Here is a 21512-nt window from a genome sequence, read left to right on the forward strand (position 1 = left end):
CATATCCTCAAGGACCGTTCGCCTGTGTCTTGACTTAGTTCCCAGAAAAGTAGTGACGCCTGCAGATGTTTGCAGCTGCCTCGCGACGGCCATCAGCCCCGGAGCCTCGTATTCACCTTCATTGGGCAACATCTGCTGTGCATTATAACTAAATTGCTCTCTGGGCCTAGATGGAGTAAACACACTTGTGTGGGCGTGTCACGGAACCATATCTCTGTCATGTTTCCGAAACTTTTAATGATCGGGGTAGTGGAAAAAACATGCAACTAAAGCACGAGCGTCTAGGTTGTTGTGGAAGAGGACGCCGTCTGCAGCTGCTCAGTAAAAATCGACTTTACTGAATGTTCGTGTTCTTGCGCCGATGCTCCTGCACGCAAGCATGGTATAATCAGAATAACTATGCTTTATACAAAACATAAACCGCTGTCGGTCATCCAAGGGCTGAAAATAACAGATGGCACTTTTATTACCAAAGTCACCGGTGTTTTAATTGGCTCTCGGAAGGATGAAAGGCTGAGTCAGCCCTGTTAGGGCTCTACAATCTGACTCGTAAACTACACAGTCGAGCCTTCTTACTACTTCCTCCGGCGAGGATACGTACCTGGCTGGGAAATCCCCCCCGGAACCGGTCTTGTCTCAGCAAGAAAAGCTGCGACACGTGCACTCCGAAAGCATCGTTTTATCGACACCCACTTCCTCGCCGAGGCGCGGAAGAGGAAGGGTGGTGAGAGAAGGGCTGCCTCCTGCCGAGGTGACCAGGGCTTCGAGGTTGGCTCCGCCGGTGGGGTGACAGCACCCTTCTGGGCATATGTGGCCGGAGGAACTCCCGGCAGACACCGCAGATATACGGGCTAAGAAACATGTATGTGAGCCCGCGTGGGAGCAGTCTATCGGCGACTAGGCTGGATGTGTAAGGCGCTTTATATAGTGCTAAGGACCGGGCAAAGGACGAGCCTCGGTTTTGTTGTTGCCCGTGCAAAAGTCAGAGGAGATAAGGCAGCAACAAGGAACCTGGAGTTTGCTACCCCATGTCGGATACAATCCTCCCGAAGAGACTCCTGAAGATGTCTCTCAGGCTGCCCCGGAACTGGGATTTTCACCTGAAGGCCGACGCCGCCAAGATGGGTAAGTTGTGACGTTTCGTGATCTGCTCGAGGTCGTTTGGAAATGGCATTCCTGGTCTGCCACATGACGCAGGTTTAGGCTGAGGTCAGTTCTCAGCTTAATGGTTTTGTAGCTCAGCGGTCTGTTGCGCCTGCTGCTTTGTGAAAGCTGAGAGTTGAAATCCCACCTGTGCTGGCCCTGCCCTTCACCCAGCAGGTTCGATTAAATGAGCACCACTGGGTCAAAGTAAGAGACTACTATTACAGCTCTCGGTCGAATAGCCTGGGGTGTGAGTGACATATGGAAAACAAATTCTTAGTAGACACATAGACATCAATTCACCGAAATGCCGGGGGTAGCGGAAGTGACAACACACGCTCTTTGACCTCCATCTCAATCACACCCACATACTTATACATACACACTAATTCACACTTAAATACATTTTCTCTCACATAAACTCACTCACCCGCAAGCACGCACATAGCATACATTTAAAAGCATTTTACCTACCTCAGCTGCCATGTAAGGTAAGGGCATGTTCCAACTAACTGTACTCAATTTTTATTAATAGTGAATAATAAACTATTATTTCACTATTAGTGCGATAAAAATAGACAGAAAACAAAGAGAGTGGAGCCCCAACCGAGGTCCATGAGGACGAGCTGCCACTGTGTTCCCTACACTGATTTTGCCACCTCTGAGGCCAGGCTTCTCAAAGGCAGTGCCAGGGGTCGCAAGGGGCAAGCCAGGGGTCACAGCTGCGGACGCCAGGTGACCCCTAAATACCGTCCAGGAGTAGACACTGATTATGACCACAAATACTTAGAAAATGTGTTTCTGTTTCTCCTTTAGATTGTGATTGAGGATCCGGGAACGTAGCCACGGGGGTAGGTGCTCCAGTGAACGCCGGAAATCACGAAAATTCATTGTGAACCGGGCAACAGGCCTGCGTGATCCCATGATACCCTTTCTTTAATGGAGATGGGTGACTGATAGGAAAGGAAAGCCAGTCCAGTTTACCTCCAGTAAGTGACTGATGACGTCTTGACTGTGAGCGTTAGATTGCAGGAGCTGATGATTTTTTCCCTTTTCCTCTGTTTTCAATTGGAGAAGTCCAATGATAAATTAGGTCCTGAAGAAGCGTCAGGGGATCCTGTTGGACCATAAGAGACGCGAAACATGTCGACCATATGACCATATATTGAGGGATTGCGGATAAGCACCGTCTCCCTCTGCCCTCAAATTTCTTTGTACGAGTGTTTGAGCATTATCTCTTGTTTCACTCCCTTGTTTATTTTTTTAATCTTGACCAATTCCCAACAGCAAGCAATAAATTATTTAGTGAGGGTTTTGAGCCAATTTGACCTTTTTTCTTGTTCTGTCCTCCCTCTTTTTGGGACCCACACTTGGCCCCACGGCTTCATCATTAACAAAAAGATCTCCGGCAAAGAGCCCCCCTTCGGGGGGTGCCCGTCAGGCATTGCAGTGCCGGCCTGACGAGGAGCTGTCCGATGATGAAGCATGACACTAAATATGGTGTGTGAGGACTTGTGCTCCTGATTATCAGGACTCTTTCCCCTCTTCCTTTCGCTCATTTTGGAACAGTGTATTATATTATATTATATTATATTATTCTCAAAGGCAGTGCCAGGGGTCACAAGGGGCAAGCCAGGGGTCACAGCTGCGACGCCAGGTGACCCCTAAATACCGTCCAGGAGTAGACACTGATTATGACCACAAATACTTAGAAAATGTGTTTCTGTTTCTCCTTTAGATTGTGATTGAGTTAGAGTAACGCGCAAAGCGTAGTCAACGATCTAAACATCACAGTGCGAGAAAGTTGGGGATTTTATGCTGTAAAAGTGTATTGAAACCGTGCAAAATATTGTTTTGAATGGCTTCTCGTCGTTGTTTGTAAGTTAGTAAGGGCCCCGATGCCGGCCAAGGGAATGGGACACCCATCCTCTGGCTTGGGGTAAAAAAATGTATAATTGGTGTAGAGTGAGCTTCCTAATCAACTGGCACCCGGTGCTACCGCACCTGACGCACCGTCAGTAGCTACGGACTGGCTGTTTGGATTACAATAGCCTATGAAGGTGCGCCCATCTGGAACTAGGTCATCTGACCCTTAGCCTTCGTCCCTTGTCTGCGTTATCCCGCCCCTATTCCATTGGTGCAGCAGGTGCAGTGGCACTGGGCCCAGAGTCCCAAGAGGCCAATTGAACCCGATTCTTGCTGTATTTCACAGTTCAAAGAGCGGCCAGAGGGCCTATTCCCTTCCTTGCACCAGGGCCCATGACACACTGGCTACCACTGCCCCTAGGTGGTGCTATCTTATCTTGACAGCACAGGTCTCTAAGGGCTTCTGTCTGTAGTACAATACAGATGAAGGATGTACTCTATCCCACCATAGTTAAGATCAAAGAAAAACAATGCAATAGAGAATAAACATTTTTATATTTCCAGTTCCAGGCGTTGGCGTCTATGTCTAAGTGTTTCCTACCGGGCAATGTCCTAAAAATGAGATAATATTGTGTCACAGGAAAACTGGCAAACAAAGCCACGGGTAGAGTTTAGGGCTAGTGCAGTTTTTGCACTGGCCTACACACGTTAAATGGAGAAAATATAGATAACCAACAAAAGTTTCACTAGTGCTTATAATCAGGACCACTGGAATAATGCACTTCCATGACTGCTGGGAGTTGCCTTATTTTCTGGCGAATCCACGACGTACTGCAGAGTTCACAGATTTCCCTAAAAATGTAGCCTATACCATAAACCGTAGAAGAAGGTGCTTAAATGCTGAACATGGAATGCAGCTAACTGGTTACCTTTTACCCACTGGTGGCTGTAGGTAGCATCACATAGTGTGGTGGCCCGAGCTGCCCACTTTGGAATTGGGTACCCAGGTTCGAGTCTCAAGGTCGGTTCAATATTCTGTGATTCTGGACAAATCACTTAATATCCCTGTGCCTACCAAAAATAAAAAAAGAACGTGTCCTTGTGTAAAGTGATTGGTGCTCATGTAAAGTGCACCAATACCTTTGGGTCAGAGATCGCGCTATTTAAAAACTGAAATAAAACATAGGGGATAGTTCTGTATAGATCATGTTAGTGTCTCCTTCTGATGGGATGTCAAAGGCACTCAACCGTAACAGGAAACACATACTTTAAATATTTAAGTTTATTTGAAACGGGGTAACATTTGCATTTTTACTGTTTTGTGGTTTTAAGTAGCCAAATAAAGTTTTTTCTGGTGCGTTTTTTGCCTTCAGAATGTTATGTTTCGCCATTCTAGAAAATTAATTACACTGCAGTGTCCTTAAAGGAGCAGACACTTTAAGATTGTCGCTGGAGTTTAAAACATTCTCAAACATTTATCTCTTTTTGTAAAGATATGGTGTTTCGAATTTTAATGTCGTTGCTGTGAGATACTAAGTGGGTAAAATACTTGCTCCAGCAGGCCTCATATTATGTGAACACAGGATAAACTCAAGTCTGCGATTCAGAATACAGGTTGTAAAACACGGGTACTTACAAACATTTTCTCAAGCGCCAAAAAGCATGGTCTGTGGTGTGACCGAGGGCTGCACAGATTGAAACAAGGGTGTTGAGGCTGTACACTGGGCGCAGGAGGAGTGCCATTTACAGGGTCTGCGTTGTGAGTCATGGAGGTTTTTTGAAAGTTTCATTCTACATTGTGTTTTGGTAGACTACTGCATGAGTCTCGCTATTGCTAACGCGCACACCCCTGTTATTGTGTAATGAGCAAATTGGAAACTATTGAACCAGAAGACATAGCTTTGATTAATCCTGGCCACTCCTTGTGACGAATTTGTTGCTTTTGTGTAATCACTTTTGAACATATTTTTCTGATTTTTTTCAGTGATAGGTATAACTTAAATTAAACTAAATGTGTGTGGTTATTATGTGATAAGAAACAGGACAATCATTTGATTTTACCCAAGGGAGAACACCTAGGCACGCATGACCTAAAGGTGTACTTTCCCGGATTGTGCCATGGTGCACCTTAAAGCAGGTGTGCTGGGTGCAAACTGGGAAAGTGTGCCCTTTTAGGCAGAATGCGGTGCCCTCGGGGCAGCCGTGAACTCAAACAGGGCAGTGTATTCAAGAGAAATACGAAGCAGCAGTTTAAAAGCTGCTCCATGTTTCTCTGGGCAGGCGGCAACCCCACTGGACTTTTTGAGAGAGATTAGAGATCCCCTTGCAGGCAGGTGCAGTGAGTCAAGCAGATGTCAGGGGGGGTTCATGGGACCTCTTTTCATAACTCCAGAGGGCGGCCGTTAGAAGTTGCACTTTCAGTGCGCCTCCTTTTTGTGGCACACTTTCAGTGCGCCTTATAATGACATGTTTGCCTCTGTGCCCACATCAGTAATATGGCGTGGGTGGTGCAGAGGCAAAGAGATTGCCTCATTTGTATGAGGCCACGCCCCCTGCAAATGAGGGAATGCCCTCTAATGATAGCACTGGCGCTATATATGCCCAGCACTATCTGTATTATAGAAGGTGCCGCACAATTGTCCGTGGCCCAATCTGTAATACCAAAGTGCCACAGGGACGTGCAAAGTGGGCGCAAACGTCTGTTGTGCCTATGGAGCATTTTGTGTAAAACGACCCCTGGCACTGAGGTGTTGATACTCGTGCTTCACCAAATTGTTTGATCATGGTCAAATGAACACCTTTCTATGCTTTTCCCCTTTACTTGTCATTATTTGATAGAGGTGGTCCAGCCGCTGAAGACATGAGCCAAGTTTGAGCCAGATACCTAGCTCTGACTCAACTCTAGCTTCTCTTGGACCCTGGAGCTCCAAACAAGCCAAACTTATCTGTGGTTTTTGTATTCCACCCGCACTGTATCCTCATGTGCCACGAATTAAAGACAGAGGATTAACTTTTGACATAGACTGAGAGAGAACATTAGATCCCCATATAGTGAGTGAAGTGCATAATTTGAAACCTGAAAATCTGGGCTCAAGCCCACCTTTCCCCTGAACCTAACTGTGTGATCCTAGGCACGTTTTTTACTTTCACCTTGCTTCCTGTTTCTTATTATCTCATATGAGAACCCCATGAAATACATGCGGTCATTATATGTGCTGTACCAAAACGTATTTTATGTTTGATTTAATAGACTATGATGTTCTACTATGTATAGTAACAACCATGGGCACATATACTGTGACATGTAAATTGACTTGACTCACTAATGATATTGTCAGAAGTGGGGACAGGGATGTTTTTCAGCTCATGTTTGAAAACGGTCACTTCTAATAAATGCCCCTCAATACAGAGATATGATCACAGGTACTAAGAGGAACCACTTCCACATGTTGAAGAAATACAATGTTTTGAATTATGAAGGCTTTATCACATTTTTTCTTATTTGTTGCACATGTCTTTAAACATGAAGGTGTTCCTAAAGATAAGTGGTGCAGGACACTCCTGTGCTTCTTTTCCTTTACTTCAGTTAGTGTGTACATAAATTATTGGCCATTTGTTCACCATGTTTTGGTGCTCCGGGAAGTAAGCAGCAGCTCAGTGCTACTGTTCAACACGGGGCCACATGTAAAGGTGACCAGGGCCAAAAAGTAGACCTCCAGACTGCACAATCAGCATTCCTGGTGTAAATCATATTTAGAAAACAGAGAATAAATAAGCTTTGGCAAGGCCAACCGGTCTCTCTTAACCAATGCCTTTGGTCGCTTCTACAGGCTTACAAAAATGTCAGATGTTTCAAACATTCACAAGCCTCCCCCAGCCAGTGGTGTAGACCAGGCATTTCCAAAGTTTATTTTTTTATACTTTAAAGCTGGCTGCCACGCTGTGTGGTGCAATGCAACAGCCAACTTGAAAGAATAGAAAAAAATGTTTTCACTCTTTAAGGTGGATTCCACATTGCGTAATGCAATACGACATAATGTGGCATCCATCCTGCATGCACAGAAAATAATGCTTTCATACCGGCTGCCACATTGCTTTGTTTCAAATCACATTGCGTCATAAAATGTGACGGCCATCTTACAAAGTATAAAAACATGATTTCCTATACTTTTCGAATGGTTGTAGAATTCTGTCAGTGTTACACGCTGCATCACACAATGTAGCAGCCACCTTGAAAGTATAAGAAGTAAACTTTGATGATTGCCAGTCATCGCTTTTGGCTTTTCCAATACCATCATATTTTTAAAGCATCTCGCATTGGCAAAGCCAACAGCATTGGCCACTGTGGATTTGGAGACAGGCCAGGGGAGAGGAGTGGTGAAAGAGGAGCGGGGGAGTTAGGACTGTGGAAATGAGGCATTTAGGGGCACAGGAAAGAGATGTGGAACAAGATGCAAGAAAGAAACCAGCCTAGCACCTGGCACCAATCATGCCGCGGAGGAGTAAAGAGCTTCTCTGGCCTCAGTAATAGTCACAGCTAAGTGCTGTGGGATAACATGAGGACATCACTAAACCCTCTATCTGACACTTGCCTGGAACTGAGGATAATTCAATCACATTTCAGCGGGAGAGAAGGAGGGAAGAGAAAGGGGTGGGGAGGTTCGGAAAGTGAGTGAAAGAGCGCAAGTGTGCTCTTAGTTCACAAAAAAGTGCAGCTAAAGTGAGAGGAAGAGCATGAACACATTCTAAATGTATCTAGAGTAGAACCTTCTTCTCTATAGAGCGTTATAAAAACAATTCAAAGCGAGAACAAAAGAAAAATAGTTCCAGGACACCAAAGTGTAAGGATATAACACGGGCAGTCAAATGCACGAGTAAGCAAGTGTTGGCAAAGCCAAAAGGTCCTGCCTATACAAAAGCTATTGGCTTTGGCAATGTATTTTGCCATGTTGTAAACAAGTGTGGCTGCTGTCCAGCATGGCTAAAAGTTAGTGGCATGGCGTGTCAGAGTGGAGTGAGGGAGTACAGTATTGTAGGGTGGATTTATTGGAGTGTCGTAGAGTGGAGTGGGGGAGTAGAGTTGAGGAAAGGGGAATAGAGTTCAGTGGTTCATTGGCAGAGAATGTCATAGAGTGGAGTGGGGTGGAAAAGAGTGGAGTGGGATGGAGTGGATTGAGGTAGTGGGGTGGATAGAGTGGGGTGGATTGGATTGGGGTGGACTGAAATGGGGTGAGGTGGATTGGAGTGGATTAGATTGGATTGGGGTGGGTGCTTCGGATTGGGGTGAGGTGGATTGGGTAACATTGGACTTGATTGGAGTGGGGTGGATTGGAGTGGGTGGATTGGTCAGACTGGAGTGGTTTGGGTTGTATTGGAGGATGGTAGGTTGGATTAGAGTGGGGTGAGATGGATTAGACTGGGGTGAGTTGGATTGGAGTGGTGTGGGTTGTATTGGAGGATGGTAGGTTGGATTAGAGTTGGGTGAGATGGATTAGACTGGTGTGAGGTGGATTGGAGTGGTTTGGAGTGGTGTGGATCAGACTGTAGTGGGGTATATTGGACTGGAGTGGATTGGTGTGGGGTGGGCTGGATTGTAGTGGGCTGGATTGTGGTAGACTGGAGTGAGGTGAATTGGGATGGAGTGGGTGGATTGGATTGGAGTGGGCAGACTGTTCTGGACTGGAGTGGTTTGTTTGGGATTGGAGTGTGGCAGGGTGGAGAAGGCAGGTTGTTTTGGATTAAAGTGGGGCAGATTGGAGTGGGGCAGATTAGAGTGGGGCAGATTGAAATGGATTGGAGTGGGACAGATTAGAGTGGGGCAATTTGGAGTGGGACAGATTGTTTTGGATTGGAGTGGGGCAGATTGTATTAGGGTGTATTGGAATGGGGAGAGTTGGATTGAGTTGGTGTGGGGTAGATTGGATGGGAGTGGGGTGGATTGGAGTGGGATGAATTGGGATGGAGTGGGCAGATTGAATTGGGGTGAGGCGGATTGGGGTGGGCAAACTGTTTTGGATTGGAGTGGAGCAGACTGGAGTAGGGGGCGGATTGGTGTGGGACAGATTGTATTGTGTTGGAGTGGGGCTGACTGGAGTGAAGTGTATTGGTTTGGACTGAAGGGTGGCAGATTGGAGTGGGGAGGATTTGAGTGGGACAGATTGTTTTGGATTGGAGTAGGGCAGACTGGAGTCCAGCAGATTGTTTTGGATTGAAGTGGGGGAGATTGGAGTGAGGCAGATTGAAGTGGGGGAGCTTCTTTTGATTTGGGGTGAGGTAGATTGTTTTGGATTGCAGAGGGACAGATTGGAGTGAGGAAGATTTTTTTGAATTGGAGTGCATGAGATTGGAGTGGGGTGGATTCTTTGGATTGGGCCGATTGGATTGGGGAGGATTGTTTTGGATTATGGTGAGGAAGATTGTTTTGGATTTGAGTGGGGCAGATTGGAGTGGAGCAGATTGTTTTGGTATGGAGTGTTGCAGATTGTTTTGATGTGGTGTAGATTGTTTTGTATTAAAGTGGGGCAGATTAGATTGGGGTGTGTTGGGAGGGCTGGAGGAGGGTAGATTGGAGTGGATTGGAGTAGGTTGGAGTGGATTAACGTGGTTTGAGGTTGGTGGATTGGGGTGGATTGTAATGGGGAGGATTGGGGTGTACTTCACGATTATGTGTTAAAGCATCATTTTAGAAATTACACAGTATAAAGAAACTATGGGGCAGATTTAAGTTAAGATTTAAGGGAAGAGGCACTGCACCCAGTGCAGTGCCACTTTCCTTGCTCCCCTTAGCGCCCCCCTACCGCCACCATGTGTGCGCCATATCTAAGATACAGCGCACCATGGCGCAGTGTAGGGGGCAATAGCGTCAAAATATCTGACGCTATTGATGTACTGTTCAGAGTTAGTGTCAACACTTTGGTGTTAAACCTGAACAGTACATAGGGTACCATTGAAAACAATGGCATGCCCCCTTTTAACGCCATTTTAATTATGTCTGGGGCAGGCATAATGTAGTGCAAAGGGTTACAAAGTGGTGCATGCATTACATGCATTACACCACTTTGCAAATATGGCTTGGGAAAAAGCCCACCTTAGCGTAAAAAAAAATGACACTAAGGTGGCCCTAAAGTGGTGCTAGGCCCTCCTAATTCTTGCCCTATGTCACTCTGAAATATTTAGAACAGGATAATCGTCACCTTTTAAGAACTGCGCCCACAAGCAAAAACAAAAGAAAACATGAGTGAAGAGTGAGAAAAAAAGTCTTGGCAAAATAAAAGAAAGTTAGCTATAAAAACTAAAACTTTGCAATTTTGTTTGTCCTGCTAGTAATGTTTTAGACAGTCACACGCCTTCTGCTTGCTGGGCACTAGAAGTTAAAAAGAACAAAATACTATTTCAGCCATGTCAGGAGCAGCAGACGGGCATTGATTAAGTTGAATCAATCAGTGCTTGGTCCCTGCTCCACACAGAGGAACGGAAATTATGCCAGGCCTGTAGTGACGAATTATGATGCTGTAAAGTAGAGTGCCACACAGGCCAACAAATGGTAAGTGACAGACAGGCTTCAAGCCTTTTACTGTACAGAACAGTCTTGCAAGCAAAACACATGCGCTTGCGTATGCACTTGCAGGCCCGACCCTAAAAACAAATGCATTACTGGTGGGACAAACATAAGGTCTTGATTGGATGAAAGCCATCCAATCAAGACCAGGGATCTGAGAGACAGGAAAGCCATTAATGGGAAAAGGGCAGCCAAACTCCATCTGTAGGGCTGTATACAAAGCTGTCTGTTAGCAATACTGCAGAAAGGTATTCCTACTCTAAACTCCACTAAACATATAAAAAATCAAGAACACAAACTAAACACAACTAATGCACAAAGAAAAGAAAAACACTACTAATCCACGAACTATTAAACTCTAATCTTAGGTTCCCACAGAACAAGCATGTACATGTAGGCTGGGAGTGTCGACTGCCACATTGTATATGTTTTACACCAACTGTTTTTTTCTGGGCGGTCGAATAAAATATTGTTCATAAAGTAGCATTCTTGTGTTGAAGGCGCGATTATTTGTTTTAGGTGAAAATTATTTCTTGCCTGTTTATTATTATCTTTCTTAATAAATCTGCTTTATTTACTGAGTTGGAATTAATTTTGTTGCAATAAGTAAGCGTTTTAAAATTTCAGAATAGCTCTTAATGCCTCAGAATGGGCACATATTTTGCCGTTAGTCACAAAATCTGCAATATAATTTGCGTTTCCACAACATTTGGCCTTCCGTGTCGCATAGTTTTGTGCTCTATAGATGCATATTTACAGTGTCCTCGCTTATAATATAATCCTTTAGTTAAATGAAAGCTATTGGTTTGGAGCACTAATGGTGACTGCCACATTGGAGATAAAGCTATGGACATGGCTCAGGTACCAGCGGACTCCAGCTATTGTTTAGTGCGGACATTCCCAGAGAAATTCTGGGGATTTCATCTTCTTTTTCATAACTTTCCGTAATACTTCGCTTTACAAATATTTTTTTTGAAAACCCCAACTTCTGCTTCTTCAGTGAAGTAATTACATCTTTTCACATCTATTATTAAAGGAGAGTACATGTGTAAGCCATACGGCACAAGAAACTAGTATCTTCTCCAAGATCACACGGAGTGACACAGGAGAGCTGGGACGCAAACTAACAGTTTATTAGCCCAAATGTTTCCATATGTTACTTTTGCACTATTATTGATCATTATGCTTAAACATGGTTTGCAGTATAGGTTAACAATTGCTGTTGAACTGTGAGAATGTGTACTTAGAGAATAAGTGCGCACAATTAGAGCTTACAAATTGAATAACGCTTCCCTTCTACTTGCTACAAGGATATTACAAGTGCAAGAGTGTTTTTGAGTAAGTAGAGGAATAAGGCAAAGGGCCGAGTTGTTTTTAAGGTCAGGGATGTCTGCGGTGCAGAGGTTTTTAAATTACAACCCAACCTTCCTTTGTCTCCTTTTCATCACTTACGTCAGTGGTGTGGTCAGTGTTGTCAGCATGCAACTTTTCATGCTTCTGCAAATCTGATGTGATTTAAATATGTCTTCCAATGAAGAGTTGAGAGACACCAAAATCAGTTGGCCAGATTAGTATGACTGTCTAAAGTCATGGCCACATCAAACCAGTTCTAAATGGACTCCAAAGACTGCTAGTTGATTCAAGACACTCTGAATGATCTACAATGCCTACTAGAGCTCAGGATTTTAGTCACTCACCACCTTACAGGAACCTTAATCATCATCTCTGTGCCTGGTCCTTCAAGGCGGCTTCGATTGACAGAAATGAAGTAGCCTTAACTTAGGAGTGCACAACTCTAAAGTTTGTTATGTATTGGCTCTCCGCCTTACATCATTTGCTGTAAGAACTTTCCTTGGGCCTGTGTTTGATGAATTTTGAATAAATAAATGAATGTACCCTCTCTTAAGTCTCCATCACAAAGGACAACAAGGAAATTCCCATGACCCACTGTGTCTCTCTTAGCTCTCTGGCCTGTAGCTACATTGTTTTTAATATGTAATTACTACCCTACTACTTCTGGAAAGAATGTTTGAATTCACTTTTTGCACTTCATCCTTAAAACGAGTCCCATGTTCAGCTATACACAACTGTCAGAATGTTGTGCTATGTGTCACCTGTGTAGTTGACAACACTGTACGGAGTTGTGCGAGTTATAGGAATTTGAAGGTGCTGCATAAATAATACATTAAAGGTATAACTATCACTTTAGAATTTCTAATGTTTATGTAGTTTGATTTGTATGGAAAGAATAAATAAAGTTATAGTTATTAGACAGTAATGTGTGAGTTATACATTTAAGCTACAACTACAGCTTTAGAGTTTCTAATGTTTGTGTGGTTTAAGTGTGGCTGTATAGAAAGAATAAATAAATTTATAGTAATTAGACGGTGCTGCAAAAATAATAAATTTAAGGTTTGACTATACCTTTAGGATGTCTAAGTTTTGTGTGGTTTCACTATAACTAAGCTTTAACCTTTCTTTTTTTCATTGAATTCGTATATTTTTTTAAATTTGTTTTACAATATATCACAAAGTAAATCCATCATTGTTTTTCTTTTCATGCAGTGGCTTTGAGTGGTGTAGTGTGGAGTGGACTAGAGTGAAGTGGGGTAGAGTGAAGTGGGGCACAGTAGAGGGTAGTGGTGTACAGTAGAGTAGTATAGAGCTGCATAGTGTAAAATAGCTTGGAGTGGCATAGAGTGGAGTGGTGTAATGAAGAGAGATGTACTGTGGAGTGGTGTAGAGCATATTGGCAAATAGTGAGTGCCATAGAGTTGAATGACGTACACTGGAATGTCATAGAATGGAGTGGAGTGGTGTATAGTGTTATGGCATAGAGTTTTGTGGTGTAGAGTGGAGTGGCATACATTGGAGTGACGTAGAGTGAAGTGGGGTACAATAATGTTGCATAGAGTGAAGTGGTGTGCAGTAGAGCAGTGTAGATTGAAGTGGCACAGGGTGGAGAAGCGTACAGTAGAATGGCATAGAATGTAGTGGTGTAGAGTGGAGAGGCGTACAGTGGAGTGGTGTAGAGTGGAGTGGCGTAAAATGGAGTGGTGTATAGTGGAGTGGTGTACAGTGTCATGGTGTAGAGTGTCTTGGCTTAGAGTGGAATTGCATAGAGTGGAGAGGATGTAGAGTGTTGTGGAACACAGTGTTATGGTGTAGAGTGGAGTGGCATAGAGTGGAGTGATATAAAGTGAAGCGGGGTGGAGTTCCATAGAGTGGAGAGGTGTACAGTAGAATGGTGTCGAGTCTAGCAGAGTACAGTGGCATAGAGTGGAGTGACATAGAGTGGAATATAGTTTAGTGGAGCTGAGTGGAGAAGCGTAGAGTTTAGTGGCACAGAGTGGAATAGAGTGGAGTGGCATAGAATGGCTTTTAGTCAAGTGGAGTAGAGTGGAACAGTGTAGAGTGCAGTGGCGGCTACTCCTCTATGGCGGAGGAGCATCGCCCCCCCGCCAGCAGCAACCGCTGCAAATCCTTTAACAACAAAAGGATAATAATATTTCATTGTTAAAGGGGTGGGGCACTGGGGATGACGAGCACTGAGGGGGAGTGCAGTCCCCTCAGTGCCTTGTGGGTTTGGCCAGCCGTCTCAAGCCTGCCAAACACACATGTGCACTGTGCTCTCTCCAACCCAGCTCTGTGTTGCCAGGCTGGAAAGAGTAGGCACAGGCTCCCAGTCTGCCTGGGAACACCCTGGCTGGGCACTCCTAGCCAATCCTAATGTTGTTCTGAGCAGCATCAGGATTGGCCGCAGGCTGGGAGCCGGTACCTGCCTGCTGCTGAGAAGGCGGAGGTTCAGTAGCATGGTGTGCAGGTACATTTATTAAATTTGATTTTTTCTTTTTATTAATACCTGCACGCCACCCTACCTGCAAGCTGCGACTGGTAGAGTGGGGTAGTGTGGAGCGGAGGGGAGTTCAGTGGAGGGGGATAGAGTGGAGTGGTGTAGTGTGCAGTGGCTTAGAGTGGAATAGTGTAGAGTGAATTGGCGTAGAGTAGAGTGACAGAGTCGAGTGACACAGAGTTGAGTGATGTTGAATGGAATAGCACAGTGTGGACTGGCGTAGACTGCAGTGGTGTATATTGGAGTGGTGTACAGTAGAGTGGCATAGATTGGAGTGGCATAGAGTGGAATAGTGAACAGTGGAACAGTGGAGTACTGAAGCGTGGAATCACATGTCATAAAGTAGAGTGGAGTGTCTTAGACTGGAGTGGTATAGATGTCAATGAGTCGAGTGATATAGAGTGGAATAGGGTTGAGTGGAGCTGTGTAGAGTGGAGTGGCATAGAAGTGAGTAGCATAAAGTTGAGTAGCATAGATTGGAGTGGCATAGAGTGGAGTGGCCTTGAGTTAAAAGCATTGAGTGGAGTGGTGGAGAGTATAGAGGCATAAAATTGAGTGGCGTACAGCAGAGTGGTGTACTGTGGAATGGCATAGAGTGGAGTTGCATAGAATGGTGTAGAGTCAAGTGGCATAGAGTGGAATTGTGTAGACTTGAGTTGCGTAGACTGAAGTGGCATAAAGTAGAGTGGTGAATAGTGGAGTTGAGTAGAGTGGGATAGCGTTAATTGGAGTGGCACAGAATGGAGTGGCATAGTGTTGAATAACATAGAGTGGAGTGGCATAGAGTGGAATACAGTAGAGTGGAGTGGGATAGAGTGGAGTGGCATAGAGTGGAGTGGCATGCTGTAGAGTGGAATAGTGTAAGGAGGAGTGGTACAAAGTGTAGTGGTGTACAGTGTAGAGAGGAGTGGCATGTGTGGGGTAGATTCTAGAGGTGTAGAGTGGAATAGCATAGACTGGAGGGGTGTACAGTACAGTGGTAGTGAGTGGAGTTGTGTTGAGTCCAATAGCATAGAGTGGAATGCCACAGAATGGAGTGGCATAAAGTGAACTAGTGTGGAGTGAAGTGAAGTGGCATAGAGTGGAATAGCACAGAGTGGAGAGATGTAGGGTGGAATATCATAGATGCAGTACATTAGAGATGAGTGTTGTAGTGTGGACTGATATAGATTTGATTGGCATAGAGTGTAATATTGTAGAGGAGAGTGGCTTAGAGTGGAATATCATAGAGTAGAGTGGCATAGAGTCTAGTGGCATGAGTGGAGTGGTGTAGAGTGGAGTGGCATAGAGTAAAGTGGCTTAGAGTGGAGCTGAGTGGTGTAGAGTGGTATGCCATACAGTGGAATAGTGTAGAGTAGAGTGGCATAGAGTGGGGTAGATTCTAGTGGCCTAGAATGGAATAGCATAGGGTGTAGGGCATAGAGTGGAGAGGCATACAGTAGGGTGACATAGAGTAGAGTTACGTACAGTTGCATAACATAAGTGAAGTGCCGTAGACTGGCGTGGCATAAAGTGGACTAGCTTAAAGTGGAGTAGCGTGGAGTGGCATAGCATAGAGTGGCGTGTCATAGAGTGAACTAGCATAGATTTGAGTGGTGTAGAGTGGGATATCATAGAGTGGAGTGGCTTTAAGTGGAATAGAGTAGAGTAGAGCGGCGTGGCGTAGAGTCAAGGGGTGTGGAGTGGCGTAGGGTGGAATAGCTTAGAGTGCAGTGTTGTAGAGTGAACTGGCATAGAGTGGAATGGTGTAGAGTGACATAGAGTGGAGTGGTGTAGAGTGGATTGGCATAGAGTAGAATGGCATAGAGTAGAATAGCATAAAGTGGAGTTGCGTAGAGTGGCATCGAGTGGACTAGCATATATTTGAGTGGCATAGAGTGGAGTAGTGTACAGTGGAGTGGCGTAGGGTGAAATATCATACAATGGAGTGGCATAGACTGGACTGGCTTTGGGTAAAATAGCTTAGAGTGGAGTGGCATAGAGTTGAGAGGTGTAGAGTGGCGTGGTATACACTGGAGTGACGTGCAACGGAATAGTGTAGAGTGCAGTGGCCTAGAATGGAGTGGCATAGAGTGGAGTGGCATACAGTGTCATGGCGTGGAGTCCTATCTTTTTATGTGTGGAAACTTCACAGTTGTAGAGATACTAATAGTAAAATACCTTTGTGAATAACAAACAATAGTAAAAATACACAAAAGTCATCATTGTGAATCAGGCTCATAATGAACAAAAATTTAGTGTAACATTGTGCTACGGTATGCCGCAGTTATTTCATGGTATACCTCTATACGTCACAATGAGAAAACAACATATGATTGGGTAATCCAAGTTCTTACAAAATTAAAAGGCAGCCATATTGCTTAGACCATACTTAGTCTACATTCTGTATTTTAATATAGTGTACTACTGTTTTATAACTGAATAGTTAGGGATGGATCAGTTTATATAAGTGTGTAAAGGTAGGTAAAAGTAGTTTTGTTACTATATGGCTTTTAAAAAAGTTTGTGGAGTACCGTAGTACTACCTAGAAAGTACTGAGGTACTTAACAGAAATGTAAAAAAAATAAACATGTACAAAATAAAAAATGCACTGTGCCGCACTATATTTCCCCTTAAAATCCAGAATACAGTCTTAGGCCAAGATTTACAGAGGTTTTGTGTCAGGTTTGCACTACTTTTTAAATGCAAACCCAACGCAAAACCTTTTTGGGGATTCACAAACCAGAGCAAATTGGTATTTGACCCGCACAATGAGCAATTCAAGTAATGGCTCAAGTAACAATAGTGGAGTTGCTCACTATCGAAGTAATCAGAAAATCTGAAAAGCAACTTAATTTGCCTTCATTTTGGCTGTAATATTATTACCCCGTTCCTATTTATTTTATACACCTAAGTAATGGCTCCTTGTGCAGGTCTTTTCTTCCACAAGAATTGTCCAAGGTGAGTTGAAAAATCCAGCTCCAAAGTGGCGCCACAGGATTTCCAGGATTTCAAGGATATCAGTTCATGATATGGAAGCTTGAGGAATGAATTGTTAAAGATATCACATATGAAGGAGTACACTTTGTTTTGTTCCGGATGAAGTCTCTTGTGTGGACGAAACACGTTGGCTGGGCTGTTACTGTCTGTTTTTAAAGAAGAAGAAATGAAGAATAAGTACGGAATATATATATTTTGAAATCTACAACATCTAAATCGTCTTATTGGATGGCAATGGCATATGATTGATCATACTGCATCAGCACCATTGACATTAGTAGTGTTGTCTGAATATGTCTATGATTATTTAAAGAATGGAATTGAATTCTTGATTGCTTCCCCTTTGTGAGATTCTTTATGTGTTTATACAGGGAGAGCCAGTGGCAAGTCTCTCCACTGGACACAGATGAAGAGGTTTGTATCTTACAACTGTGGATCAGCTGGGACCAACCACTTGTGATGTCATGGCCTGATCCTAGAGATGGTCATCGCCAGTGATCAAAGGACTTCGACTTAGTACCCTTATCACCCACAACAGAGTAGAACTCTGTCACTGAGCAATATCTAAAAACATGTGGAGTCGCGAAGGGGATTTATTGGCACGATAAAAGATACAGCTGTATAAAATGAGGAGTAGGATGGTAAATTGCGACTGCGCCAAAGACTAGTGATCTTTCAGGCAGGCACTAGCCATCCATTGCTTTCCTGTTAGACATCTGTGGGACTAGCTTAACTTTCTGTATTTGACGTCCCTCAGAGAAGATTTTTGCTCTGCTTGGCAGCTCTCAATGGTGCTTTCGTACAGCTGTTTTAAAGGGAGCAATTTTTGTGTCACCCTCTTTTCAGATAAATGTTAAGCATGCTATGGTTCATCAACCTGGCAGCTATGAGTCATACTTTATTTTGCATGCCTGACAACTAACATATATGTTAAATATTACGTTTCACACATGCTTCTGTTTTTCCTATTTAACAGCTGTGGCCCCATGTTTATTTACCCTGTTTGACAACTGTCAGATGAATCCTATTGTGCCTGTTTTAGGGATGTTAAACATGCTTTTGTCTGGCAGTTATCAAATATGTTTTGTTTTACCAGTTTGAAGGGTATAAGACCTGCTTTCTTGTGACCGTTTGTCAGCTTCCAAAGATGATTTATGACTCCCTGCGCCATTGCGCCATAATTATGGCGACTTTGTCAACTCTGCTTTATTGCGGGTATTTTACAGCTGTCGGCTATGCTACGTTGTGGTACTTTGAGAGCGGTCACATTGCTCTAACTGTGCTGTTGAAAGCTTTCAGACATTCTTTATTTCTATTGTATGACACTTCGGTAAAAGGCGTTTCGTGTGGCGTTAGTTCTATACATGACCTTGTATACGTAGGGTAAACAAATATTTGAAGGAGCATCACAAATCACAAGCTTAGAGCTCTTTTTAACAAAGCCGTTTGTTTAGCCAAATAGATCAAAACACTTACTGCAATCTGAAGAGGAGTCAGTCTGGGGTTTCCAGTGTTTACTTGGTGTAATTGTTTCATCCACACATTAGGACATTTCCTGTTTAGAGTTGTTCTTCCTCAACTGCCAGAGAACAGACGTTTCGCAGTTCCATCCAATTCTGAGGGGCCAAGGCGCTCGAAGTTATTTTACCAAAATTTCGAGGCCTAAATACTGTGAGATAAAATGCAGTCTTAAACAGCGTTCACAAAATATCGGCCCTTTGGAATCAATAATAGACATTTACACCCAATCTAAATGTGAAGATCCCTTCGGATTTCGGGTGTGGAAACTGTTATTGAGCCGGATCCGGGACTCTGGCAGCTCTCGGTTTGACAACCTGCAGAAGGTGAACGAGATCTCCTAATCTCAGCTCCAGCAGGGCCTAACACAAATGCCTCACTTCATTGGCCATCACCACTCTTTTTTTTGCAAATTTCATCCAGACTGGGGTCAAGCTAGACCTTTAATATCTTGATGCCCATGCCATCAAGGAAATAAATACATTTAGCTTGTCAGTTAACAGTTGCTTAAGCTAAACTATGACTTGGAGGCTGGTGTTTAGGTTTTCAAGCTCTGTATGTAATTAAAATGTGTGTACTGTAAAAAAAGGACAACTATACCGGTCTGTATGATAATTTGCATTATCAATTTAAATAGCACTTACTAGTACATCTTTGTTACTACCCAAATAAACTCTTGCTAGCACCCTTCTAATAAAAAGATCTTGTAAAATGGAGCCTCTTTGTGGGCATTTAAGTAATACATGTGTACGTTAATTGTCAGTCTCTGCTCCTTGTGACTCTACCTCTCGTGACTCCACCCCTTTCTGCTGCCACCCCTTGAGCCCTAATTTATGTGATCCCAGAGTGATTTGTTTACATTCCCAGCACTGTACACAACAGAGCAATGTTTCTGTAAACAGCATTTAAGCCACAACGTTTGATTCAAACTATATTTTTGTTATTGATATTCTGATATAGATCCATGCTAGAAGATGAAAGACAGCTGTGCACGTAGAGTGAATGGTAAAAGGGGCTGAGGTAGCACCAGGCCTTGAACGAAATCAATGCAACAAACAACAGGGTGCTGGATGGAAGGCCCGTATTAACCTCAGGTCTGGGCAATAGCTCAGGCCACATTTCAGACTTTCATTTTCCACCCACTAAGCCAGTCTAGACAGAAACCTGCCATATGCTCCAATATGGGACGCTAAATCGCGAACGACAGCAGTGCATTGCGACTGAGAAAAGGGACTGACATACCACCATGCCTTGAAGGAAATCAGTAGCAAATAGTTGCTTCCTGACCAAACAAGCACTATGGTAGAGTGTATGGGAAGGTCCTTGCAGTTTTATTCTGAAAGCAAGGTATTTTACAAGCAAGTAGATCGGAGCTTAATGTGCACATAAAATACGGTCAGGAGCTTTAAGTTTTTCTCAGGAGCTCACCAGCGGTACTGACAAATGCTCAAGTTGTCGGCCACCATGGTTGCTCTATACTTTGAGTCCCTCTATCTCACTCTTCCAAGCTCTTTCTCCCTTTTTTTTTTTAACTATATTCACCCTTCCTTCTCCCCCCAGTCAGCCCCTTGCTCTGGGGTCAAGTCTGACAGTGAAAAATATCCCTTGATTCCCCAAAAAGGAGTGTCAGTGCACATCACCCCAAAACACCTGCACAAATTAAGCCACCTTTATAAAGCGGCGTGATCCTAGCTTTTTAGATGACCCACTGAGGTATTTGTGGATTTCCATGGTTATGTTTATGAGGAAAGCAAGGGGTTTTAATAAAGACGGTTTGGCATTCACAAGAGCCAAGGGATTATCCGCATGCAGGGGTGATTCAGTCTCAGGCCTTAGTTCCAGTTACCAGATGACTGTAGCTTTCTAGGGCACTTGAGGACTGGAGGTTTAGCACTATGGTACACCAAAGAAGAGGTAGTTTGCCCACTGGAGAAGGAAGTTTATGGTTGTTCCTCTGCATTTCCTTTGTTTCTGCTTTTGAGGAGTGGCTATTTAAAGGCATAATACATCAGTGGAGACAGAGGAAGTGGTTGGAAAGACTTATCCAGCTTGGGAACTGAGTGTCATCGGTCTCACGTAGTGACCGCTGAGACCACGGGGATTAGTTAAATTCATCATGTTTCCAGATCTCTCTCAACCGACGTACACATCAGGTTATGGGCTGTTTTTGTACCTTCATGCATCCTCTGTGCCTAAGCTTCAAAGAGTTCAGTACGTCAAGTGGTTTAGTAGTCAGGGAGGTACCAGCCACTGCATTGCCATCCACCAACAGGCCACGCGCTGCAAATGTTTGGAAAAACACACAGGTGCACACAAATACATGCAACTCGAGTTTTAAACATCTGCTTTAAAAATACCTAAACACATTACAGGGGCAGTCTTCTTAGTGCCATGAACCTAACCCAGACGGTGATGAGGAAAAAAAAGACGCCCCCTCTCCCCCCTAATCCCTCTGTCCCTCTCTCACTCACTCTCCCTCGAAAACTGTATGCCGTAGTCAAGAATGAAAGGATAAGGCAATCTGGATTCAAAATAGACCAGCGGATCCTATATTTTTCTATCTGATACATTGACAAACTCCAAGGATAGTGAAAT

The 21512-nt window shown here is 43.9% G+C and overlaps 1 protein-coding gene across 2 annotated transcripts in view; it reads left to right on the forward strand.

Annotated features, from left to right (window-relative positions):
• Positions 1-707: 707 nt before the first annotated feature.
• Positions 708-21512, forward strand: part of ARHGAP25 (Rho GTPase activating protein 25) — a 313218-nt gene continuing 292413 nt past the window's right edge. The window contains exon 1 of one of the 2 annotated variants that reach the window (XM_069214179.1): positions 708-1125. In XM_069214179.1, the coding sequence (XP_069070280.1) occupies positions 1029-1125 (97 nt within the window). In that variant the 5' untranslated portion in view covers positions 708-1028. The remainder of the gene's footprint in view (positions 1126-21512) is intronic. The other variant, XM_069214180.1, reaches the window with a different exon arrangement.

The sequence above is a fragment of the Pleurodeles waltl genome, chromosome 11, assembly GCF_031143425.1.
Source record: "Pleurodeles waltl isolate 20211129_DDA chromosome 11, aPleWal1.hap1.20221129, whole genome shotgun sequence".
In the NCBI taxonomy this organism is placed as follows: domain Eukaryota; kingdom Metazoa; phylum Chordata; class Amphibia; order Caudata; family Salamandridae; genus Pleurodeles; species Pleurodeles waltl.